The sequence below is a fragment of the Myzus persicae genome, unplaced genomic scaffold (genome assembly GCF_001856785.1).
Source record: "Myzus persicae strain clone G006 unplaced genomic scaffold, MPER_G0061.0, whole genome shotgun sequence".
In the NCBI taxonomy this organism is placed as follows: Eukaryota; Metazoa; Arthropoda; class Insecta; order Hemiptera; family Aphididae; genus Myzus; species Myzus persicae.
The window spans coordinates 140633-160789 of NW_019103914.1; the positions used below are offsets into that span (position 1 = coordinate 140633).

General features: G+C 28.0%; 2 protein-coding genes across 2 annotated transcripts; one reads left to right on the forward strand and one right to left on the reverse strand.

Annotated features, from left to right (window-relative positions):
* Positions 1-8186: 8186 nt before the first annotated feature.
* LOC111036267 (60S ribosomal protein L17) lies at positions 8187-10869 on the forward strand. Its single transcript, XM_022318249.1, has 5 exons — positions 8187-8318; positions 8467-8555; positions 8645-8779; positions 8849-9044; positions 10684-10869. The coding sequence occupies exons 2-5, from the start codon at positions 8475-8477 to the stop codon at positions 10827-10829; spliced, it is 558 nt and encodes a 185-aa protein (XP_022173941.1). The 5' UTR covers positions 8187-8318; positions 8467-8474; the 3' UTR covers positions 10830-10869.
* Positions 10870-11789: 920 nt separating this feature from the next.
* Positions 11790-17952, reverse strand: LOC111036271 (52 kDa repressor of the inhibitor of the protein kinase-like). The gene is made up of 2 exons (XM_022318255.1): positions 17889-17952; positions 11790-12115 (listed from the first exon to the last, which is right to left on the reverse strand). The coding sequence occupies exons 1-2, from the start codon at positions 17950-17952 to the stop codon at positions 11790-11792; spliced, it is 390 nt and encodes a 129-aa protein (XP_022173947.1).
* Positions 17953-20157: the final 2205 nt, after the last annotated feature.

Genomic DNA, 20157 nt, shown 5'->3' on the forward strand with positions numbered 1-20157 from the left:
AGAGGGCATTTCAGTCAAATCTCACCCTCAGATAATTTTACTTGGTGGTGAGATTTTCCTAGGATAATTTTACCATTGTAAGATATTCCTAGGTTATTTTTATAATTTATTCCTGATGAAATATATATCAAGGGAATACAATTATACCGAGGTGGTGGGATGGGGGTATGATTTGGCTATAGCATAGGTTCTTAACCGGGGATCCATAGATGGTTACTCGGGGGTCCACGGGTCGGCTGTGAGTTTTTTTAAATAACCCAAAAATAAATTTGTTTGAAATTAATTCATAATATTATTTGATGAACCTTTAAAGTAGAAACTGTACATTTATAATATATAATAGTAAAGATAAGTAAGTATATCAATTTAATGACGAGAAGTGACACGCGTCCTAGCGTTCGAAAAAATAAACGCATTTGTAAATAAAATTTATGTTTGGAAAAGAAGACTTCAACCGGAAAATTTAGCGGACTTTCCAACACGAGCTTTCAAAAAATAATATTGCTTTATCCAGTTCCATAAAACGCAAATTTGTGCAAATCTTGATGTGCTTGAAAATGTATTTGGCAATTATTTGTATTTTATATACTCGAAAGCAGAAATATGGTTACACACAGTTCTTTTCTAGTAGACTTAAATGCAATATTAATGATTCAGATTTCAGACCTTGTTAAATATGAATTATTTGATTTGAGATCAAAAGAAATGGTACACACCGGTTTTCAAACAAAAAATATAATTAAATTTTGGTGTTCGTTATAATATAGGTTAGGTTATCCGCGAGCTCTGATTATATTCGCTACTACATAGTTCTGTGAGTCTGGGTTTTCTACAATGGTCACAATTAAAACTAAAGCAAGAAATCGATTGGACATTAAGAACGATATGTGAATTGCTCTGTCTAATACGGTCCCAAATTTTAAGGCAATATATTCCAATCAAAAAACAGCAAATGTCACATTAAAACTTGTTTTAAACAATTATAAAAAGTGATTAATCACAATGATTTAATGTTGTGTTAAGTCTTAGCATGATAATTAAATAAATATTTTTTGTGTGTGTGGGGAGGGAAGGGATTCCGTAATCATATTTTATACTTCTAATGGGTCCATGGTCCAGAAAAGGTTAAAAATCCATGGCCTATAGGATATTTGTATATTGCAAGTATATTTAGGATAGACAAACAGTATTATAGTAAAGTAAAGTGTGTACCATGTATAGACTACCTATAGATCACCTGCTATATTATTTTATTTATGAACTTACTTTTATTTACTTATATATTTATTTTAACTTGAAGATTATTATAAATAGGTATATTATAATTTTTAATACATATATAATACATTATATAAACACGTAAAGGTACTTAGGTACCTACTACCTATATTATATTTTACGGTTGAATGATGAAATATGCATTTTTAGATGGCGAAGGAGGTAAAGAGGTAAAGAAATTATAGCGAAATGTTTGAAACACCTATATCGGGTATCAGGTTAAAAAACTATGGACATTTTTTGAAATCGTAAAATCTTGTTTCGAGTAACACAAACAATTGATGAATTTAATGATTCACTTATCTCTAATGAATCAACCATCGGTCACTAAAGCTTGTTTTAAGCAGCTTACTAATAATTTATGAAATAATACTTAGTTAAATAACCCGATATGGGTAAAACAAAGTGTGACAGTTCCATACAATTTTTTAAGTATAAAATAACTGTAGGTACCTAGTATATTTTAATGATTATTTTAAAGACCTTATATGATACAAACAATAATTTGTTGTATGTTAAGATAATTATTAACTAATTATTAATTAATAACTAATGAATCTTAGAACAGAAACTATAAGATATCTCAATTATTTTTCAGTTTGTGAATTTATTCTATCACGACCCGGTAGGTTCGTACTTATTCTTATAAAACCATTTCAGTCATTTCACAAAAAAAAAAAATAAAGCCAGAATACATTGTTCCGATGAATTATTTTCTGGAGACTTTTTTCGAATACCTATGGCTAATAATAAATATATTTTAAAAACTGAATACATTTCAACGTTTGTATATTTTATGTTTTTATACTACTTTTACAATATTGAATTAAAATTATTTTTTATTATTTGTAAAATATCAAAAATTGATTTAAGGTTACTTAGGTAGTGTAAATATTACATAGAGAAATTTGAAGATATTTTCCTAAAAGATTTAATAACTTATAAATACCACAAGTTGACATTAATATGGAAATAAAAAATAGATTCGAAATTTATCGTTTTAATGAAATGGGAAAAATGGTCATAATTTTAAGAATGTACATGATGCTGATGCATGATCATCAAACTTTAAATTTTTTTAATATTACTCTTAATATTATAAATATTCTTAGTTATTATTTGTTACTAAAGATTAATTAAAATTGTTACAGATGCAAGCTCCTGAAAATAAAAACAAATTTAATTAATTCTAAAATATTTTACCAATATACAATAACAAATACAATCATTTTATGCAAAAAAGAAATCCTTACTAAAAACTATATCTTGAGTTGTTTCATTTAATTCTGTATGACCTGAACCAAAAATTGAAAAAACTATAATTGTAATCGATAATAAATTAATATTAAAAGACGACATTTTGATTTAATATAAAACAAAATTAAAATTGATGTAAACGTTGAGCAATACAATAAGATAAAATAATATTTCTCGATCTTTTATACGAGCGTTCTGCTTCTAATCCGTATAAATGTATAATAAGATGTTTATTTAGTTAAACAAATATATTGTTATAACAAGAGAATAATATTTATTTACATAATTATTATGTCGGTGAATGCCATTTTTTTTTTTTTACAACGCTTGAGTTCAGTTCGGATGTAACGTTCAACATGAACACTCGTGCACAGGGGCGAAGTGGCTGGTCTGGAAATAGGAATTTTCCAGATGGCCTGGTGGCCCGGTCATTTTATATTAGATTTTATTTACAAAATAAGTTAATGCGTCAACAATGTTTTTGTATTAAAACTTTGAAACTATGAAATTATTGTACTTGGTATATATGATTAATACAATTGCGTTACATTTTAATTGTCTCGTATGAACAATGAGCATATATGAGAAAGCATTGGCCACTGGATATAAAATTACAAAATACGACATAAATATAAACATCAAATAAAATCAAAACAACATCTCGAAGTCACGTCGGTTGGTTATTTTTATAATAAAGCACCCGTAGTGTATGGTCTCGACTAAACAATCTATCAGAACTAATGACTAAGAAATTATAAAATATGACTGATTTGACCATTTTGACCAACTGACAATGTCGTCGTATAATAAATCTATAAAAACTGTTACTGATTCACCAAGCATACACAACACCTCAAAACATCTTCTATCTAATTCGTCTTTATCACCTAGTTTAATACCAAAGTGATAATCGAAAAACCACACAAAAAGAGTCGCAGTCTTCTGCTATGCCATCATAAGTGCCAATCTTCATGTCACACTTAGAAAGTTAGAACTATTGCACCCACGTCTGCCGCTGCGTAAAATGTGGTGAGGAACATCATACTAACGAGTGCACCAATGACTGCAATAGTCCAGCTAAATGTGCATTTTTCTATGGGGACCACACCGCTAACTTCAAGGGCTGCCTATATTTTAAGAGAGCTCTAAATAAAAATAGCTTTTCAAAAGCTCTACCAGCCAAAGTTCCGGAGTCACACCCCTCATTTTGGAACGAATTCTTACGCAGGAGTCACCCGGGCTTAAGATTCTTCCTCAGATCAATTTTCGGTCACATTATCAAATAAGAAGAAGAATGTGTATGTAAGAATATTTAAGGCATATAAGAGGATTTTATTGATATTAATGATTTTAAGTAAGTTATGACCATTTTTAAAAGTAAATTTTTTGTGAATTATAAAATGATAGTAACTTCTTAAAAATAATAATATCAATAAAATCCTCCGAGATGTCCTAAATAATATTCTTCCCTTCAAATTTTAAACGAGGTAAATTCAGAGTACAAGAGAATTTCAGAAATTATAGAGTAAATGTATTATTGTCAACATACAATTTGGCATGTTGTACGTTTGTAAGATGGGAGTAGACCATAAATGCCCGCGTGATGTCCTCTTAATATATTAAGTTGTTATACACCAGGGCTCGAAATCGTGTTTAAATATCTATAAAAATCATTGAAAATCATTTAAGAAATCAATATAAGTTCATATGTTTTGTCAATTTTGAAAAGCCAATAAGAGAGTGATATATACGTCTTTAATATATATTATTACTAACTGTCCCTTCACGACGTTGCCCGTGTATTATATAGCTATATAAGAACCCCCCTTTACCCCCTTAGAGGTCTAATTTTGAAAAATCTTTTCAAAAAAAAAAAAAATAATATTTACAAATGATTCTAATGATTATATACATATATTGTTACTAAAATATAATTCTATAGTTACAACTATAATTTGTATGGTTAATTATTTTGATTATGTACACTCCGATGAAATTTAATGCATTCTTAAACCTAATCTGCCCGATTAACCGATGGCAACCAAACAATTTCAAAAAATACCAAGTTCTACTAAAAAATTAAGAAAGTTGAGCGGAAAATTAGTTATCAATTAAAATAAACATGCAAATTGTATATCTTTATACATATTGTATGGCTCGGCCGTCCGCGGGTGACTTAAGTTTGTTTAAAATTTTAAGTGTGATTGCTTAAACTAAACTGATAAACAGACACTTATCAAAAAAATCACTTTAAAATTTTTCAATTATCTTCCGATTGATTCCACTGTGAGTAATGAGCACTAAGAAATTATATATTAACTGTTTTATATCATAGATAAAAGATAGATGGATCTGTTTTAAATGATAAGCGATAAGCGGGATGCCTCGACTAAGGGAAATATGGATTTATTTTTATATACCTAGATAGATATAGATAGATTGTAGAATTTTAGTGCTCGGAACAATTCATATTTACACGCCGATTAAACACAAAGTTAGACGGATAAAAAATTATGGTTGGTTGCATGTCGCTAAGGAAACCCACAGGCCACAGGTCGCCGTGCTGTAATATATATACATACACAATTTGTACGTAAAAAAATGTATTTTTACCGATTTCGACCCTTTAAAATCTAGGTGGTGACACTTAGGAAGGTATTTGGAGCAATTCTGTGAGAAAAAAAATTGGAAAAAAGTTAAATAGCGTCGTCACAAAATTGGTACATAAAAAAGGCCTGTTCTTTTATATATACATATAAATTATAAGGTTTTAATATACATAAAAAAAAATGTGTTGTTAAATAATAATGTGTTTAAATATGATTAGTACAAAATATATTATACTGTAATTTAGTAACTATCAGTTAATATTTCCTACTACTCAAAAATTACTATAATTTGGAACTTGGATGCATACTAAAAAAAATTTAGATTAGATTGTACGCTATGATATAAAAACTGAAGAAAACTTTATCATTTAGTTTTTCGCTTATAATTTCTAAAAGATAACCGATCGGACTTAAATCATATTGCAAAAAAGAGGCAGGTTAAATTTTTGAATAAAAATATGTCAAATCAAGATCTCTTTTTCACACTATTTTTTCGTTCATTCGTGTTTACCATTTTATAAACATTTACAAAATGTCATGGAGAATTTTTTTTTTATTCATCATAGATTCATGAAACATTCTACTTCTTCCTTATTTTGAATTGTATAGACACAAAGCAACATTCAAAATATTTAGATTTATTTTAACCTGCTTGTTACATGAACCTATTCAGCAGAACGTTTTAAGGTACGCCAGTATTGATTTATAAATTAGTAAAACAGGTAGAAATGTTATAAATTTGATTGGTATAATATGAATTTTAGACTGTTCTCAGGCCCCCCACCCCCTCTCCGTGATCAGGCCACTGATGGTTACCATATATCTTGGGTTATTCGTTTTTGAGTCACATTAAAAAAATTAAAACTGATTTTGTCGAAACTTGGTAATTGCTTACTATATTATCAGAGTTCACGTATAATAAGTAATAACTATTAACTATTATATGTCTGTTAAAAATGCTACACCTTCACAGCGTGGTGTTTTTTGAAAATATATTTACACAAAAACCACTTAATCACACAAAGAAAATCGCTTCTCTAGTGAACAACAGAACTTTGATAACACATATTTTATTAAACAAACAGACAAGCTTTTGAATGTTTACATACATTTTTACAATATTACAATGTAAAAAGTAGTAGGCATCAAATATATTTAATATTGTATTGCTACAATGCTACTTCCGACAATTATTGAGAAATACAATATTTGTAAATCACACTTATCATGTGGCTATTTTGTTTATAGAGCATGCTTAGTGTTAGTCCAGTCGACCTGTCTACGCTGGGGGCCCAGGAATTTTTTTTATATATTGGGGGGGCCCAATCCATAGAGGAAAAAAATTTTCAAAAAAATCTAAGTTAACCCACGATTCTCTAGTGAACAACAGAACTTTGATAACACATACTTTATTGAACAAACAGACAAACATTTTGTAATGTAAAAAGTAATAGGTATCAAACATAATTAATATTGTACTGCTACAGTCGACAATTATTGAGAAATACGATATTTGTAAATTGATACACCTATTATGTGGCTATTACTTTGTCTCTTTGTTGCTAAAATATAAATCGATAAATACCTGTATGTGGTATACACGTTTTGAACTCATTACTTTAACAATAAATATTTTTAAACTTATTTTGTTGTTGTTTCAACCTGAAACCGTAAAAAACTTAAAATGTTACCATTAATTTTAGTAATGACATGCATGTTGTTGTAATACCCCACCATGACTGATTTATTTAAAATATAATATGTTACATAAAATATATAATATTACACAAAAAATTTTTTTGAAAATCGTGGATTAACTAAGATGTTTTTTAAAATTTCTTTCCTATATGGATAGGGCCCCCAATATATAAAAAATCCTAGGGCCCCAGGATAGACAGGCCGGCTGGACCAACACTAAGCGTGCTCTATAAACAAAGTAGTTAAGTAGCCACTAGCCACATAATAAATATATTGATTTACAAACATCGTATTTCTCAATAATGGTCGGCAGTAACATTGTAGCAATACAATATTAAATATATTTGATGCCTACTACTTTTTACATTGTAATATTGTAAAAATGTATGTAAACATTCAAAAGCTTGTCTGTTTGTTTAATAAAATATGTGTATCAAAGTTCTGTTGTTCACTAGAGAAGCGATTTTCTTTGTGTGATTAAGTGGTTTTTGTGTAAATATATTTTCAAAAAACACCACGCTGTGAAGGTGTAGCATTTTTAACAGACATATAATAGTTAATAGTTATTACTTATTATACGTGAACTCTGATAATATAGTAAGCAATTACCAAGTTTCGACAAAATCAGTTTTAATTTTTTTAATGTGACTCAAAAACGAATAACCCAAGATATATGGTAACCATCAGTGGCCTGATCACGGAGAGGGGGTGGGGGGCCTGAGAACAGTCTAAAATTCATATTATACCAATCAAATTTATAACATTTCTACCTGTTTTACTAATTTATAAATCAATACTGGCGTACCTTAAAACGTTCTGCTGAATAGGTTCATGTAACAAGCAGGTTAAAATAAATCTAAATATTTTGAATGTTGCTTTGTGTCTATACAATTCAAAATAAGGAAGAAGTAGAATGTTTCATGAATCTATGATGAATAAAAAAAAAATTCTCCATGACATTTTGTAAATGTTTATAAAATGGTAAACACGAATGAACGAAAAAATAGTGTGAAAAAGAGATATTGAATTGACATATTTTTATTCAAAAATTTAACCTGCCTCTTTTTTTGCAATATGATTTCAATTCTATCGATTATCTTTTAAAAATTAAAAGCGAAAAACTAAATGATAAAGTTTTTTTCAGTTTTCATATCATAGCGTACAAACTGAACTAAATTTTAAATTTTTTTTAGTGGTATTTATGTTCACTTAATTAATGTCGTCAAAAATTGTGCCACTTTTTCACGAAGTGTTATCACCTTATCTTCTAAGATCGTGGTTCATGATTTACACCACACAATCAGATCCAATTCCCAGTGGTAATATGTTTTACGGGAATTACGTTCAGTTGTAATGGCCACACTGCTGACTAACCTTAAATTTTTATCCGTCCGTATCGTCGTCAAACCTAAACAGAGTAGATATTTCGTATTCCATTATTTTGTTAGTTCTTTTTCAACTCCCGTTTATTTTGAGGTAAGTGTGCGGATATTTATCTGATTCAATCCATTCATTCATTTTTGAAACCCTTACTTAAATATTGAAATTCAATTCGTATTCTTACTCTTTACTTATATTTGTTAGAATTTTCAATATTAATTACATTTTCTCTTTTGTTTGATAGACCCAACCATGGGTCGATACGCTAAGGAACCGAAAAATCCAACCAAGTCCTGTAAGGCAAGGGGCTCCAATTTAAGAGTTCATTTCAAGGTATTTGAGTTTAATTAACCCTTTATTCATACACATGTTAGCGTTCATACTCCCTGATGTCGTTTTAATAAATGATTTTTTTGTTACAGAACACGAGAGAGACAGCTAAAACTATCAAGAAGATGCCTCTCCGTCGTGCAGTACAATACTTGAAGAATGTTAAGGACAAGAAAGAATGTGTACCTTTCAGGAGGTTCAATGGCGGTGTTGGTCGTTGTGCTCAAGTATGAAATAATGAACTTCATTATATTTTTAACGGTTTGACTTCAATTTTATTCCATTCGTTTTTACAGGCCAAACAGTGGGGTATGACTCAGGGTCGCTGGCCAGAGAAGTCTGCTGAGTTCTTGTTACAGCTTTTGAGAAATGCCGAATCTAATGCTGACATTAAAGGTTTGGATGTAGATCGTCTGTTTGTTGAACACATTCAAATAAACCGTGCTCCTTGTCTGAGGAGACGTACTTACAGAGCCCACGGTCGTATTAACCGTAAGTTCAATTGATTTTTCATATTAATTAGTTTAATATTATATAATATTGTATCATTGTACTGAATTGTGTATGTTATTTAACCTAACAACTAACATAACATTCAATTTTAATTGCCAATAAGTTTTTCTATTTTTAAGTTGAAATATTAATCAACCATTTTTTAAAATACATTGTTGAAAAGGACATCACTATTTTGTGAATTATTTTTACAATACATAATTTATGCCCTACTGTCCTTGAAGAAGGCATAAATGGCATCCTTAGAAAAATGATGATCTGTCCTATAGCAATATAGCATTCAATCATAGAGTTTAGGACTGCAAATATTAAGCAATAATAATTGACTTGCTTTTGCTGCATCAGCCTCTCGTTTATGTTTATATTCTATTCTATTTAGGTATGCAATCGCCAACAATAGAGGTGCTGAAAATGTATTTACCATAGATCCGTGTTAAAGGCACTTCTCAAATTGCTCAAATTTTAAATAAAATATAAACTTCCATTGTCAAATTCCCTACAAAGATTCATACAAATAAAATATTTTAAATTTATACATTAATTTTAGATGATAGTGTAGCTGAATTATTTTAATGCTATTACTTGAATAATTATTAAATTATACAGTTATTAATAAATGCATTTATGAATATTAGTTATTTTGAACAACCTTATTTCTGTTAGGTTTCTGTTGTATATTAAGAAGTGGTATGGTCAAAGGATTTTTATTAGAGCTGCACCGATCCTGATTAAGTGATCAATATTAGGACAATTGGGTATCAGTTTTTTTATTCATTGGTGATAAAAATTAGGTTGCTTATAGAATATTATTTAATAATTTAATTTTGTTGTAAATTATGAGCATACAAAAGAGTCTTCCTAAGATCATACATCATATTCAGACCTTTTAAATTTGGTTATATGTTAATTCATTGTTATATTGAAAACAACAGTAAGGTATTTTCTCCTTTTATGATGCTGCACAGACATTTATTGTTTCCTTCTTACAAGTGTGTTACATCAAATGTTACGCTGAGCAGATCATGTTTAGCTCCATTTGCTATTTAATGCGAGTCCAAATAATTTAAATTTTTTTTATTTATCTAAGCTTTCCAACATTAAGTCATTCTAATTTATTGTTAATGAAATTATATATTTGTACATTTAAAATTTAAAGGTAAGATAATTATCCAGGGCAATCACAGGCTTTTTATTATATTTTAATTTTGTAAATGAGTGTTTTAAAACAGTAAGTTGTTGGTGCATCTTAAAATACTACTGGCTCACTTTAAAATTAAAATATAATAAAAAAAAACTATGGGATGCCTTAAATAATAACCTTACCTATTAATTTCATAAGAAGTCAATTCACTCTTAATATTTTAATTAACAAAGCTAAATGTGATCTGCCGAGCGTAACATTTTAAAATGTTTCCTATTTGTAAGACTTGAAACAACAAATGGCAGTGTAGCGTCTTCTTAAAAGATCAATTGACTAGTATTAAATTATCTATCATTTTATTTAAAATCATAAATTTAATTCAATGGACCAAATTTGTGAGATCGATTGGCTATTTAAAGTTTCTTACAATATTATATCTTGATATTACTATTTATTAATTAAAACATTTTTTTTTAGCGTACATGAGCTCACCTTGTCATATTGAAGTAATTCTTGCTGAAAAGCAGAAGTTTGTTGCTAAAGTTCCCAAGGATGAGGCTGAGAAGAAGAAAGTATCCAAAAAGAAGTTGGCAAGACAAAAAGAAAAGTTGATGCATGAATAGTTTGGTTTAATTGTATGACAAATATAAAACATAAAAATTATTTCATTTTCTTTTTTTATACTTAAATTTAGACATTCCTTAACGTTTTTAAATGTTTCCTAAGTTTCTTAATACTTCAAATATTTCTAAATTTTGAAAAAATTCTTATAATTAGACATCTGTACCTTAAATCCCAAGGTATTCGATAAGTGTTTTAGCTTGAATTTGAGAATTGTTTATTGTATGAACATAATCAAACTCAAAATGTTCAAATATGATAGCAGTTAAATTCAATGTATTCTCAATTTTGGCAGTAAACAGTTGTTTTAAAATTTAAAGTATTGGAAAACAATTTAAACAATCCTTACTTACAATGTTAAATTCATATTTTTTATACACTAATGATCAATAAGCAGAAATAAACCCCTTAAAAGAATAATACATTTATTAAAACTTAAAATAATTAATATACGGTTAAGAATGTAATTTTTAACACATTTCTAATGTTATTGATTTCAAAATTGAGTGTTGGTATATGCGACATTTGTGTTTGTCATATTATAGTTGTTACACATCAGACTGAATTAAAATTTATATTGTGAGGAAGAAATTTGAGAGTAGGTAATTCCAATGAATTTACTGTTAAACATACACCCAGTGGCACAACTAGAATTTTTTCAAGGGAGATGTCTGCCAGTAGCATATACAGTTTCCCCTAATTATTTTTTGTAAAGTTGAGTAGAAAATCTCAGACAACCATTTAATATTTACCCTATTATATTGTTTTGTTCAAACGATTTGAATCAAACCACTATCATAATTATTTCTGAATGCACCACTGATGTCTAACGTTTTATTAAATGTACAATTTATATCACGCATGTTTAGATAAAAATTACATACAATTTTAGCAATTTTCAAGAAGTTTACAAAATTAATAATTATAAATATAACAATATTATAAATTTTAAATTGCAAAGTTTAATCGTTTTTTTTCTTTGCTAATTCTTTTATAACGGCATATGTATCAACTTTAATTTCTCGGTGAATATTCAATGCTGCTAAAACATTTAATCTATTGTCTGCTGCTGAATTTCTGAGGTATGTGTTTATTCGCTTTAAAGTTGAAAATGACCTCTCGGCTTCACAAGATGTTACAGGTAACGTTAATAGAATTATCAGTAGCTTATAAATGTTGGGATATAGGGCATTATTGCAATTACTGATCACTTCAATTACAGTAACCATTTTTAAATTGGTTTCCAGTCGTAGTTTGAAAACTTGATGATGCCAAATTTTTACTTCAGCTAAAACCGTTAATGAATCTTCCAGGTCATTAGTATAAAATTCCACCAATTTTCAATCAAATTTTCTTGTTGTTTAGTTGGAGGTTCAATTGGAAAAAGCATTTGAAACCCTTGAATAATTTCTTTATGATTAATAATTCTGTCATTTAACTGACTTATGAATGAATCTAAAAAAGGTATAAATAAAGAAACTTTAAAATAATCTTGAACCGTCTTACTTGGAATATTTTGTCTATAAGTCTGTCTTTGTAATTCTACGCATTTTTATTTCAAAATCTAAATCATTTGATTTTCTCTGAAGTTCAACAAAATATTTTGAAAATTCGTTTTACATTATTCCTAACTTTATGTAATTGAGTTGTACTGTACAACATTATCAATGTGGTCGAGAGCTTGAATTAAATCTATGTTAGGTTGTTGTAAATATATACATAAAGATACTGTGTGCTGAAATATATTTTTTAAAACAATAAGACCAATATATATCTATACTGCACTATAACCTTTTTTTTATAGACATCTTTGGGTTTAAAATGTTTTGATAATATATTTATTTTTAGTCATGATTATTTTCCGAATTTGTCGATATACTATGGACTAAAGACAAAAGGCATAGTAACATTTATAAGTTATAAATTATAACACTAGATATAAGATAACACATTTGCATTCTGTTTTAATAATATTTTAAACAATACTTTCTAATGATACTTAAAAATAAATTATGATGGCAGTTAACATTATAAATTTAAAAAAAGATTGAACATTTTTTTTCAATAGTTATTGAATATAATTAAATATAAATTTCCTATTACACGGTTCAAGGGGGGTCTCCATACAACCAAAACACCCCCCTTGGTTCCGCCACTGCATACACCTTAAAAAAGGTAGTAATTTGGCTTAAATGTTGTTTCAGACAGTTGGATTGGTGTAAAAGAAATCCTGAGATTTTTGGATAAAACATTTATATCAACAACAAATAAGCATTTTTTGGCGTCAGTGCACATTGGCTGAATGCTATTGAATTAACTAAGCTGCTCCCACTTTGCTGTAGCAAAAAATAGTTCTAGGCCATTTTTTTATTTAACAGCGGAAATTATAAAGTTAGAAAACAATATTAATAATACATATTTTATAATAAGTACTTGTATCAGTATAACAAATTGTAGCAAGACACTAATAAGTAGGTACTGATAGTTGTTGTGAAATATGAATGTGATCTAATAGTAATATTGTTATCGTGCTCAAGGAAGAGTAAATTTAATGTCCGGTATATTTTTTAATAACTAGAAATAATTAGAAATTTTACTCAAACTTAGTCTTAGATAAAGTCGATTTTCTTATTTCAGTGTAAACCATTAGGTACTAAAAATCAAATAACCGAAGATATTTGAAATTGTCATTAAATGTTTGAAATTTAAATACACATTTTCTTTAGGTAAGTAGTGCTTAAATGTTCGATTTTTAATTCAATAATTATCAAAAAATATGTTAGCTGTCAAAAATCTTAATGTATTTATGGTTCCTCTTACATTATTACTAGTTTTTAAAAATATTGAAGATACATAATATGTATTATTTTTTTTTTTATAGATATTTGTAAATTTGACAAAATTAAATATTTGAACGAATAATAACGATTTTAGTGACTTTTTTGTAACTTTAAATATGTTTCGTGGGAAGAAACTTACGTTGGTACATTATTATAATATTTCATGCTATAATATACATTAATATTTACAAAACATTAGATTCATTTTATGCTACGGTCTTTATTTATATCACGATTCTCACTGTTCTACGGTATAAGTCGGTTTTGACTCAAAAATCAAAAGTTAATAATAATAGTGTTTGGTATAAATATTTAAATGTTGTATTATAATACTAGCTGCATTATAATTTAAAATAAACAAACATAATGTACGGCAGTACGGCACTATATAGGTGTACCAATCTGGGTTTATGGGAAATTCAGCATGTACCAAAGTATATTTTCGAATGTGGATCTAACCACTCTAAAGTTTCCTGATGCATATATTCATACGAGTTTTGAAATTTTTGTCGAAATTGGTTCAGTAGTTTCCAAGTCTATAATCCTTCATAATCGTAGGTACCTACTTCATTTTTAAATACATAAATACAGATAGATAGATCATAATAATTAAATAACTACCTACCTAAAAAATTACCGTAGATACATGACATTTTCACTGTAAATTTATAAAAGCATTTTCTATTCACCATAAAATATCAAAATATTTCGATTCATGTTGAGCTATTTATAGGCATATGAAATTTTTGATTATCAGTTTTTTTAAATTAATGTTGATAAACCAATTTTTGCTCTGTTGAAAATGTAATACAAGATTCTTCCTAAGTTTTTATGAGTGGACATTTAAAAAAAATTGAGTTTAAGTTCGCAATAATTGTTTATAAGTGCCAAAAGTTCATATTTTAACAAAATTCGTAAAAATCACGAACATTTGCAAATTATTTTGAGATAGAAATTAAAAAAAAATGTTGTTTTATATCTAAAATTTGAAAATTTGAAAATTGAATATACAATTTCTCATAACTTCTTCTATCTTTATCAAACAAAAGAGTCAAATTAAATTTTTATGACAGTTTGAAGCTCAAATTATTTAGATTAAGATATTTACTTGATTTTTCATTTAGTGATTGTTTTATTTTGTTGTAATTAAAAAACGAATAACAGTAAATATTTGAAATTTCCAACATAAAAATTCAAATTTACAAACTATACATAGTGCATATATTTGTAGAGATTTATTGCCTTATTGGTTACATGAGTAAGACGCATATTCATCTAATATGTATTTCTATTTTCTTTTAAGTATCTAGTCACCTAGGTGGCTACAGGCTAGGTATTTTGTGACAGGGGGACCACCGACCTATCAATAATTTCGAAGGAGCAATTTCTCCAAATAACCTTCTTCTTCATTGCATGCATTTTGTAGGTGGTTGATTTTTTATTAGGTGTACGTAGACGTGGCCGATTCTCAGTTTTTTGGTTTGACCAGTGATTTTGCCAAATATTCTGTGTGATTAATTTTATGTGTCTAATATTGTACTGTATTTTTGTTAGGGAGCTTCGGATACTGCTATGTATTTTTCGCGTGTTGGTCGGCTAATTCGTTTCCATTTATTTTGCAATGACTTGGTGGACATAATGTTATTTGTTGGGTCAAAAAACTTTAAAATTGAATTTAAGGTTCTTGATATATATTATTAAAATAGCAGTTGAAAATATTTAAAAAAACACAATTACGATTTTTTTATAATCTTATTTCAAATGTTGACAAACTTTATTAAATTGAAAACGTACAAACTATTTTATATTTAGTAGTTAAAAACGTATAGAACGTTCAAATTGTAAAGGTAATGATTGAAAATTTAAAACAAAGTTCCATTTAAGTAGACAAAAAATAATATAAATTTAAACGGAGGATAGCAATTTTAGTTATATTTTTTGTAATTTGAAAATATTACAATAAATTAAGGCTGATAGATCTTCCTCGCTCAAAAACATTTTTCGTATACAATGATTTTATAAAAAATCAACATGTATATTCATTATAGTGACACCCACGGCCACATGGGTACATGATAAATAATAATGTACAGCAGAGAGGTACCCAATAGTTATTTTTTTTTTTACTAATAGATTAGCTTTCTTATTGGAAAACATATTGAAATTGACGATTGAAGCATTTACAGCTTCAACAGGTGGAGATAGACAAAAAAGTATATTATAAAACATAAAAAACAATACATTCGTTGCTCTGCTTCGAATTCAAAATAGTAAGTTTAGAGCTTATGCATTTTTTTGTAACTAATTTTAGCATTTGACATCAATACTCAAATATCATTTACCATTTACGAGTTCGAAGTTACAGCACTGATCATATTATGTAGATACACTAGACGGTTGGAATTTACTATTTACTAGTAAACGTCTTTTGTTTTAATCCATAAATAAAAGTCGTTAATAATATTAAAGTTTATTTGTTGTTTTTTAATAAAAAATTGTATAAATGGAATATTCTCCTAATTTTGTGTATACGCAATACAGCAATAATCAATTCCACAATATGGTACATTATAATAATGTACCTTCATAACAATAAAATAAAATAATAATGATTCTGTGTAGGTAGGTGTATTTTAGGTATTGTTTGTCATAACATTGTTTTGTCATAAAATTAATCTGAACTTAAATATAATTGAATAATTAAGATTTCATTATCAGCGAGTGGGTATTCTACGAAACATAATAATCAATTTATTTATGAGGAAGTATTAATAATAACTTATATTGTTGAGTCAGAAGTCATCTATATACATTTGTTAAATACATATATATATCTATATATCTTTCTTCATAATATTTTTTACTTTGAACATCAATTAAATTTATACATTTGTATTTCATATTATAATTTCTTTAAAATTTAAATAACTGTACCTTCCTATTCAAATATATTCCGATATCCGTCATGTTGTAGATGAGTTGATGGCTACTCAAATCAGCGATAACAACTATCTAATTTCGTACTCAATTAATCTGTTTGTATTATATATTGCCGTGTACAATTTTTCAACAACAAAATTAAGTTTTTTGGAAGTCAAACACGTAGGTAAGTAAATATAATTTAAATATAACTGTGGTTTGTTTTTTTACTTTCTTAAATAAATGATGAAACTTACAGTATTGAGTATATACCTTTTGAGGAAGCAATAGAAAACTAGCAAGTTTACTCAGATACTCCCGGCGTCGTTAGTTCTAAATAAAAAACCAATTCACAATTAAAATACACCCTTATTCACTAGTTGTAACACCATAGTACACTGCACCTTGGTAATCGTTGAAAAATGTTTAATAATGCATTTCCCTCTAGGAACTGTTATTTTATAGTTCGTTAATTTAAGATAGTTTTGGCAACAACAATTATTATATAACCGTACTGGATCAAAACGAGAATAGAGGGTAGCGTTTCTCTTTATTACAATAATAAAAATATATAGGTCATTTTTTGTTATTACATTTTTGATCACCAGACACCAACAGCCTTAAATTCGCAACATTTATACCAATATAGGTACAATTGTACAGATTAGCTTATTAAATATCACTCATATAATAATTTCCCTAAACTTACGAAAAACCACTAAATATTTGAAGAATTTAAAAATACCTACTCGTTTTAAGAAAACAAGTTGACTAACATTGAACACATCTATACAGCAGCAGAATGTTAGATTTCTGGTTTTTCAGAATTTGTTTACTCGAACGGTTGCACAAATTAATATTTTTTGTGAAAATACACAAAAACAAAATGCTACTTAAATAATATCATAAGAACAAGCGAAAAAAAAAACAAAATGCAATATACAAAGACAGGGCAGATAGAAAAATGAGTGGGGGTAAACGCAATAGCATTGATGTAGATTGAACAATTGTAGTTACTGGCTGGTGATTACCTATTTATGTGCCCGTGGTGGCGTGGTCGGCCCTGGGTGGATGAGTGGCGAGTGCAATTGGAGCGGACTGTGCAATTTCGTGCATATCGATGACGGAGACTCGCGAGAGTGCAACGGCACTTTTGGTTCTTATGCCAGGTCCACAAACGACGAGAAAACAAAACAAAACATAAGCTCAACTTTTCCCAAGACAGACGGGATTATCTTAATTGTTTTCAAAAACAGAAACAGAAACACAACAAAAACCAGACTCCGTGTGGACCGGGATTACGCTTATCCTCCGAGATCTTAACCGATTTTTGAACCACCGCTATCGCAGTCACATTGGCGTCCATGTCGCCTATATGGATAATCCCAATTATTATTAAGGGGGTTCTAAGTTATTGGATTTTTCATGCAGTTAGACCAATAATCTGACGAAGAATAAATACAGGAGCGGGGACATTTTCACCACTTTTATATAGGAAAATCACTAAATACCGGACACTCTAGATAACGTACACTTTTATGGCAAATTAATTTTTGATTTTGATAATTATACACCGATATCAACGATAGTACGAATATGTCCACGCTAAATGAGGTAGAAAGTGACGAAGAAAAAGATGAGACCCAAGATCAAGAAAAGGATCTAACTCCACAAATAGGAAGTCTACAGGAGGCACTGGCAGCAGTGAAAGGCGTGCGTGAATTCATTTCTTCTATCGATACACTGAATACTTCATTGTTCTCCAATGCAGTTAAAATATAACAAAATGCCTTAGTACACGAAATTACTATGCATCGAAGTCTTCCAAGCTAAAGTAACCTATTTTTTCAATAAATGTTAGTTATTATACTATATGATATTTTAAAATTATTTTTATTCACATTTTCATTAATTTTTACATACATAATAATAACATAATTTTAAATAATAATATGTTCAACAAATATTTATTTATTATTAAAATAATACAAATACAATAGGTACATATCATTATTATACATTAAACATATATACATATTATGTAAATATTGTATAACATAATATTATGTAGTTATAATTTCTCAGAATTATTTTTGAAATTTTTTTTTTATATCTTTGTCTGATTTTATATTCCAGAGGGTTCGTTGATGTGGGTTATTGGCTTCTTTGGCAAGTATGTCCGCTTTTTCACAACCAGTTTGGTATTCCACAGTGACCGAATATCCATGAACAAATAATGTTATTGTTAAATTTATGAGTCAAGTTGATTATTTTAATAACGATAGCGTTATCGTCATTAATATTACTAAGACTAGATTAGATAAAGTGCTCATGGAGTCCATTAAAATGATGTACTTTTAATTTCGCAAGTTGGTACTTATTTTATAAGATAGCCGATAGGGCTTTATATGTAACGAGTTCCTCAGCTGTATATATGCTACAATTATCCGACAACCTGTCAGAAAGCTCGGTTTGTTGGATAACTGCAGCAAAACCCAACTCTTTGTCTGTTTTTATACTTAAGTATGTGGTCCAGTAATTTGTTCATTGCTTCGTAGAATACATTTTTGCATATTATGTATGATTTAGCCGATTTAGGTTTCTTTTTTTCGCTATTGACACATCAAATGAATATTTTGTCGTTGTCCGCGGCGGTTTTACGAATACTTCTCTAGTCAATACATTATTTATTTCTAACTTGAGCTCTCATTCATTCTTTTTAATCCTTTTGTGCATAGGTTGTATTAATTTTTTGCTGCAATTAAAAGCATTTTTGTTAAGTGTAAATTTCGTTCACTGGGTCAGTTGCACTTTATATAGTTGTATCTTCATGACATACCATTTTATATCTAAACTAACTAATTTGATTTTTATATCCAAAGTATTCTGTTGTTTTGTTATGTTTACTATTTTGATTCAAATCTATGGGCACAATGTTAAAATATGTGTATCAATAATTTTATTCATTACATTTATGTATCTAAATACTAAAGTATTAAATTATTTTGTTTATTGTTTTTCTTATATGAAATTATTTTGTTGTTTTTAAGACTAATTTAATGATTACAATATTTTTTTTCAAGTTCTAAAATATTATGTTATTTTATTTTATATTTATAATTATCTGTATTTGAAAGTGTATGTATTAAATAATTTTACATTAATATTTATACATATTATATTGATTACATATATGAAAATATCCTGGTTTCATCGCAAAGCCAGTATGAAATAATGATGAATTTATTACATACTTGTACAGCCAGATGTTTAAAATAAAAATAATAAATGAAAAAAAAATTTTTAATAATCCAAATATTTTTTTAGTTGAACTACAATATTTTTTTTTATATAATTAATATTTTGTCAAGTTTTTAAATTATTGGTACAGCCTAAAGAATATATTTATTATTAGCTAATAATGCATTTTTTTAAGGTCAAAAAGGATTCATCAATAGTATTAAATTAAATTCATTGACTCAATAAATACTTTATTAAACTGATACAAATTCTATAAACAAACTTTCAATTTCCGAGATGACAAATTTACCTTCATCAATTTGATAAAAGT

Excerpts from the sequence above, each read along its gene's own strand:
- LOC111036271 (XM_022318255.1), bottom strand. The coding sequence starts at position 17,952 with ATGGACGCCAATGTGACTGCGATAGCGGTGGTTCAAAAATCGGTTAAG. Across the intron at positions 12,116-17,888 it reads TAAGATCTCGGAGGATAAGC|CTGAAGTAAAAATTTGGCAT; the intron begins GTAATCCCGGTC and ends TAACGGTTTTAG.
- LOC111036267 (XM_022318249.1), top strand. The coding sequence starts at position 8,475 with ATGGGTCGATACGCTAAGGAACCGAAAAATCCAACCAAGTCCTGTAAG. Across the intron at positions 8,556-8,644 it reads ATTTAAGAGTTCATTTCAAG|AACACGAGAGAGACAGCTAA; the intron begins GTATTTGAGTTT and ends TTTTTGTTACAG. Across the intron at positions 8,780-8,848 it reads GTGTTGGTCGTTGTGCTCAA|GCCAAACAGTGGGGTATGAC; the intron begins GTATGAAATAAT and ends TCGTTTTTACAG.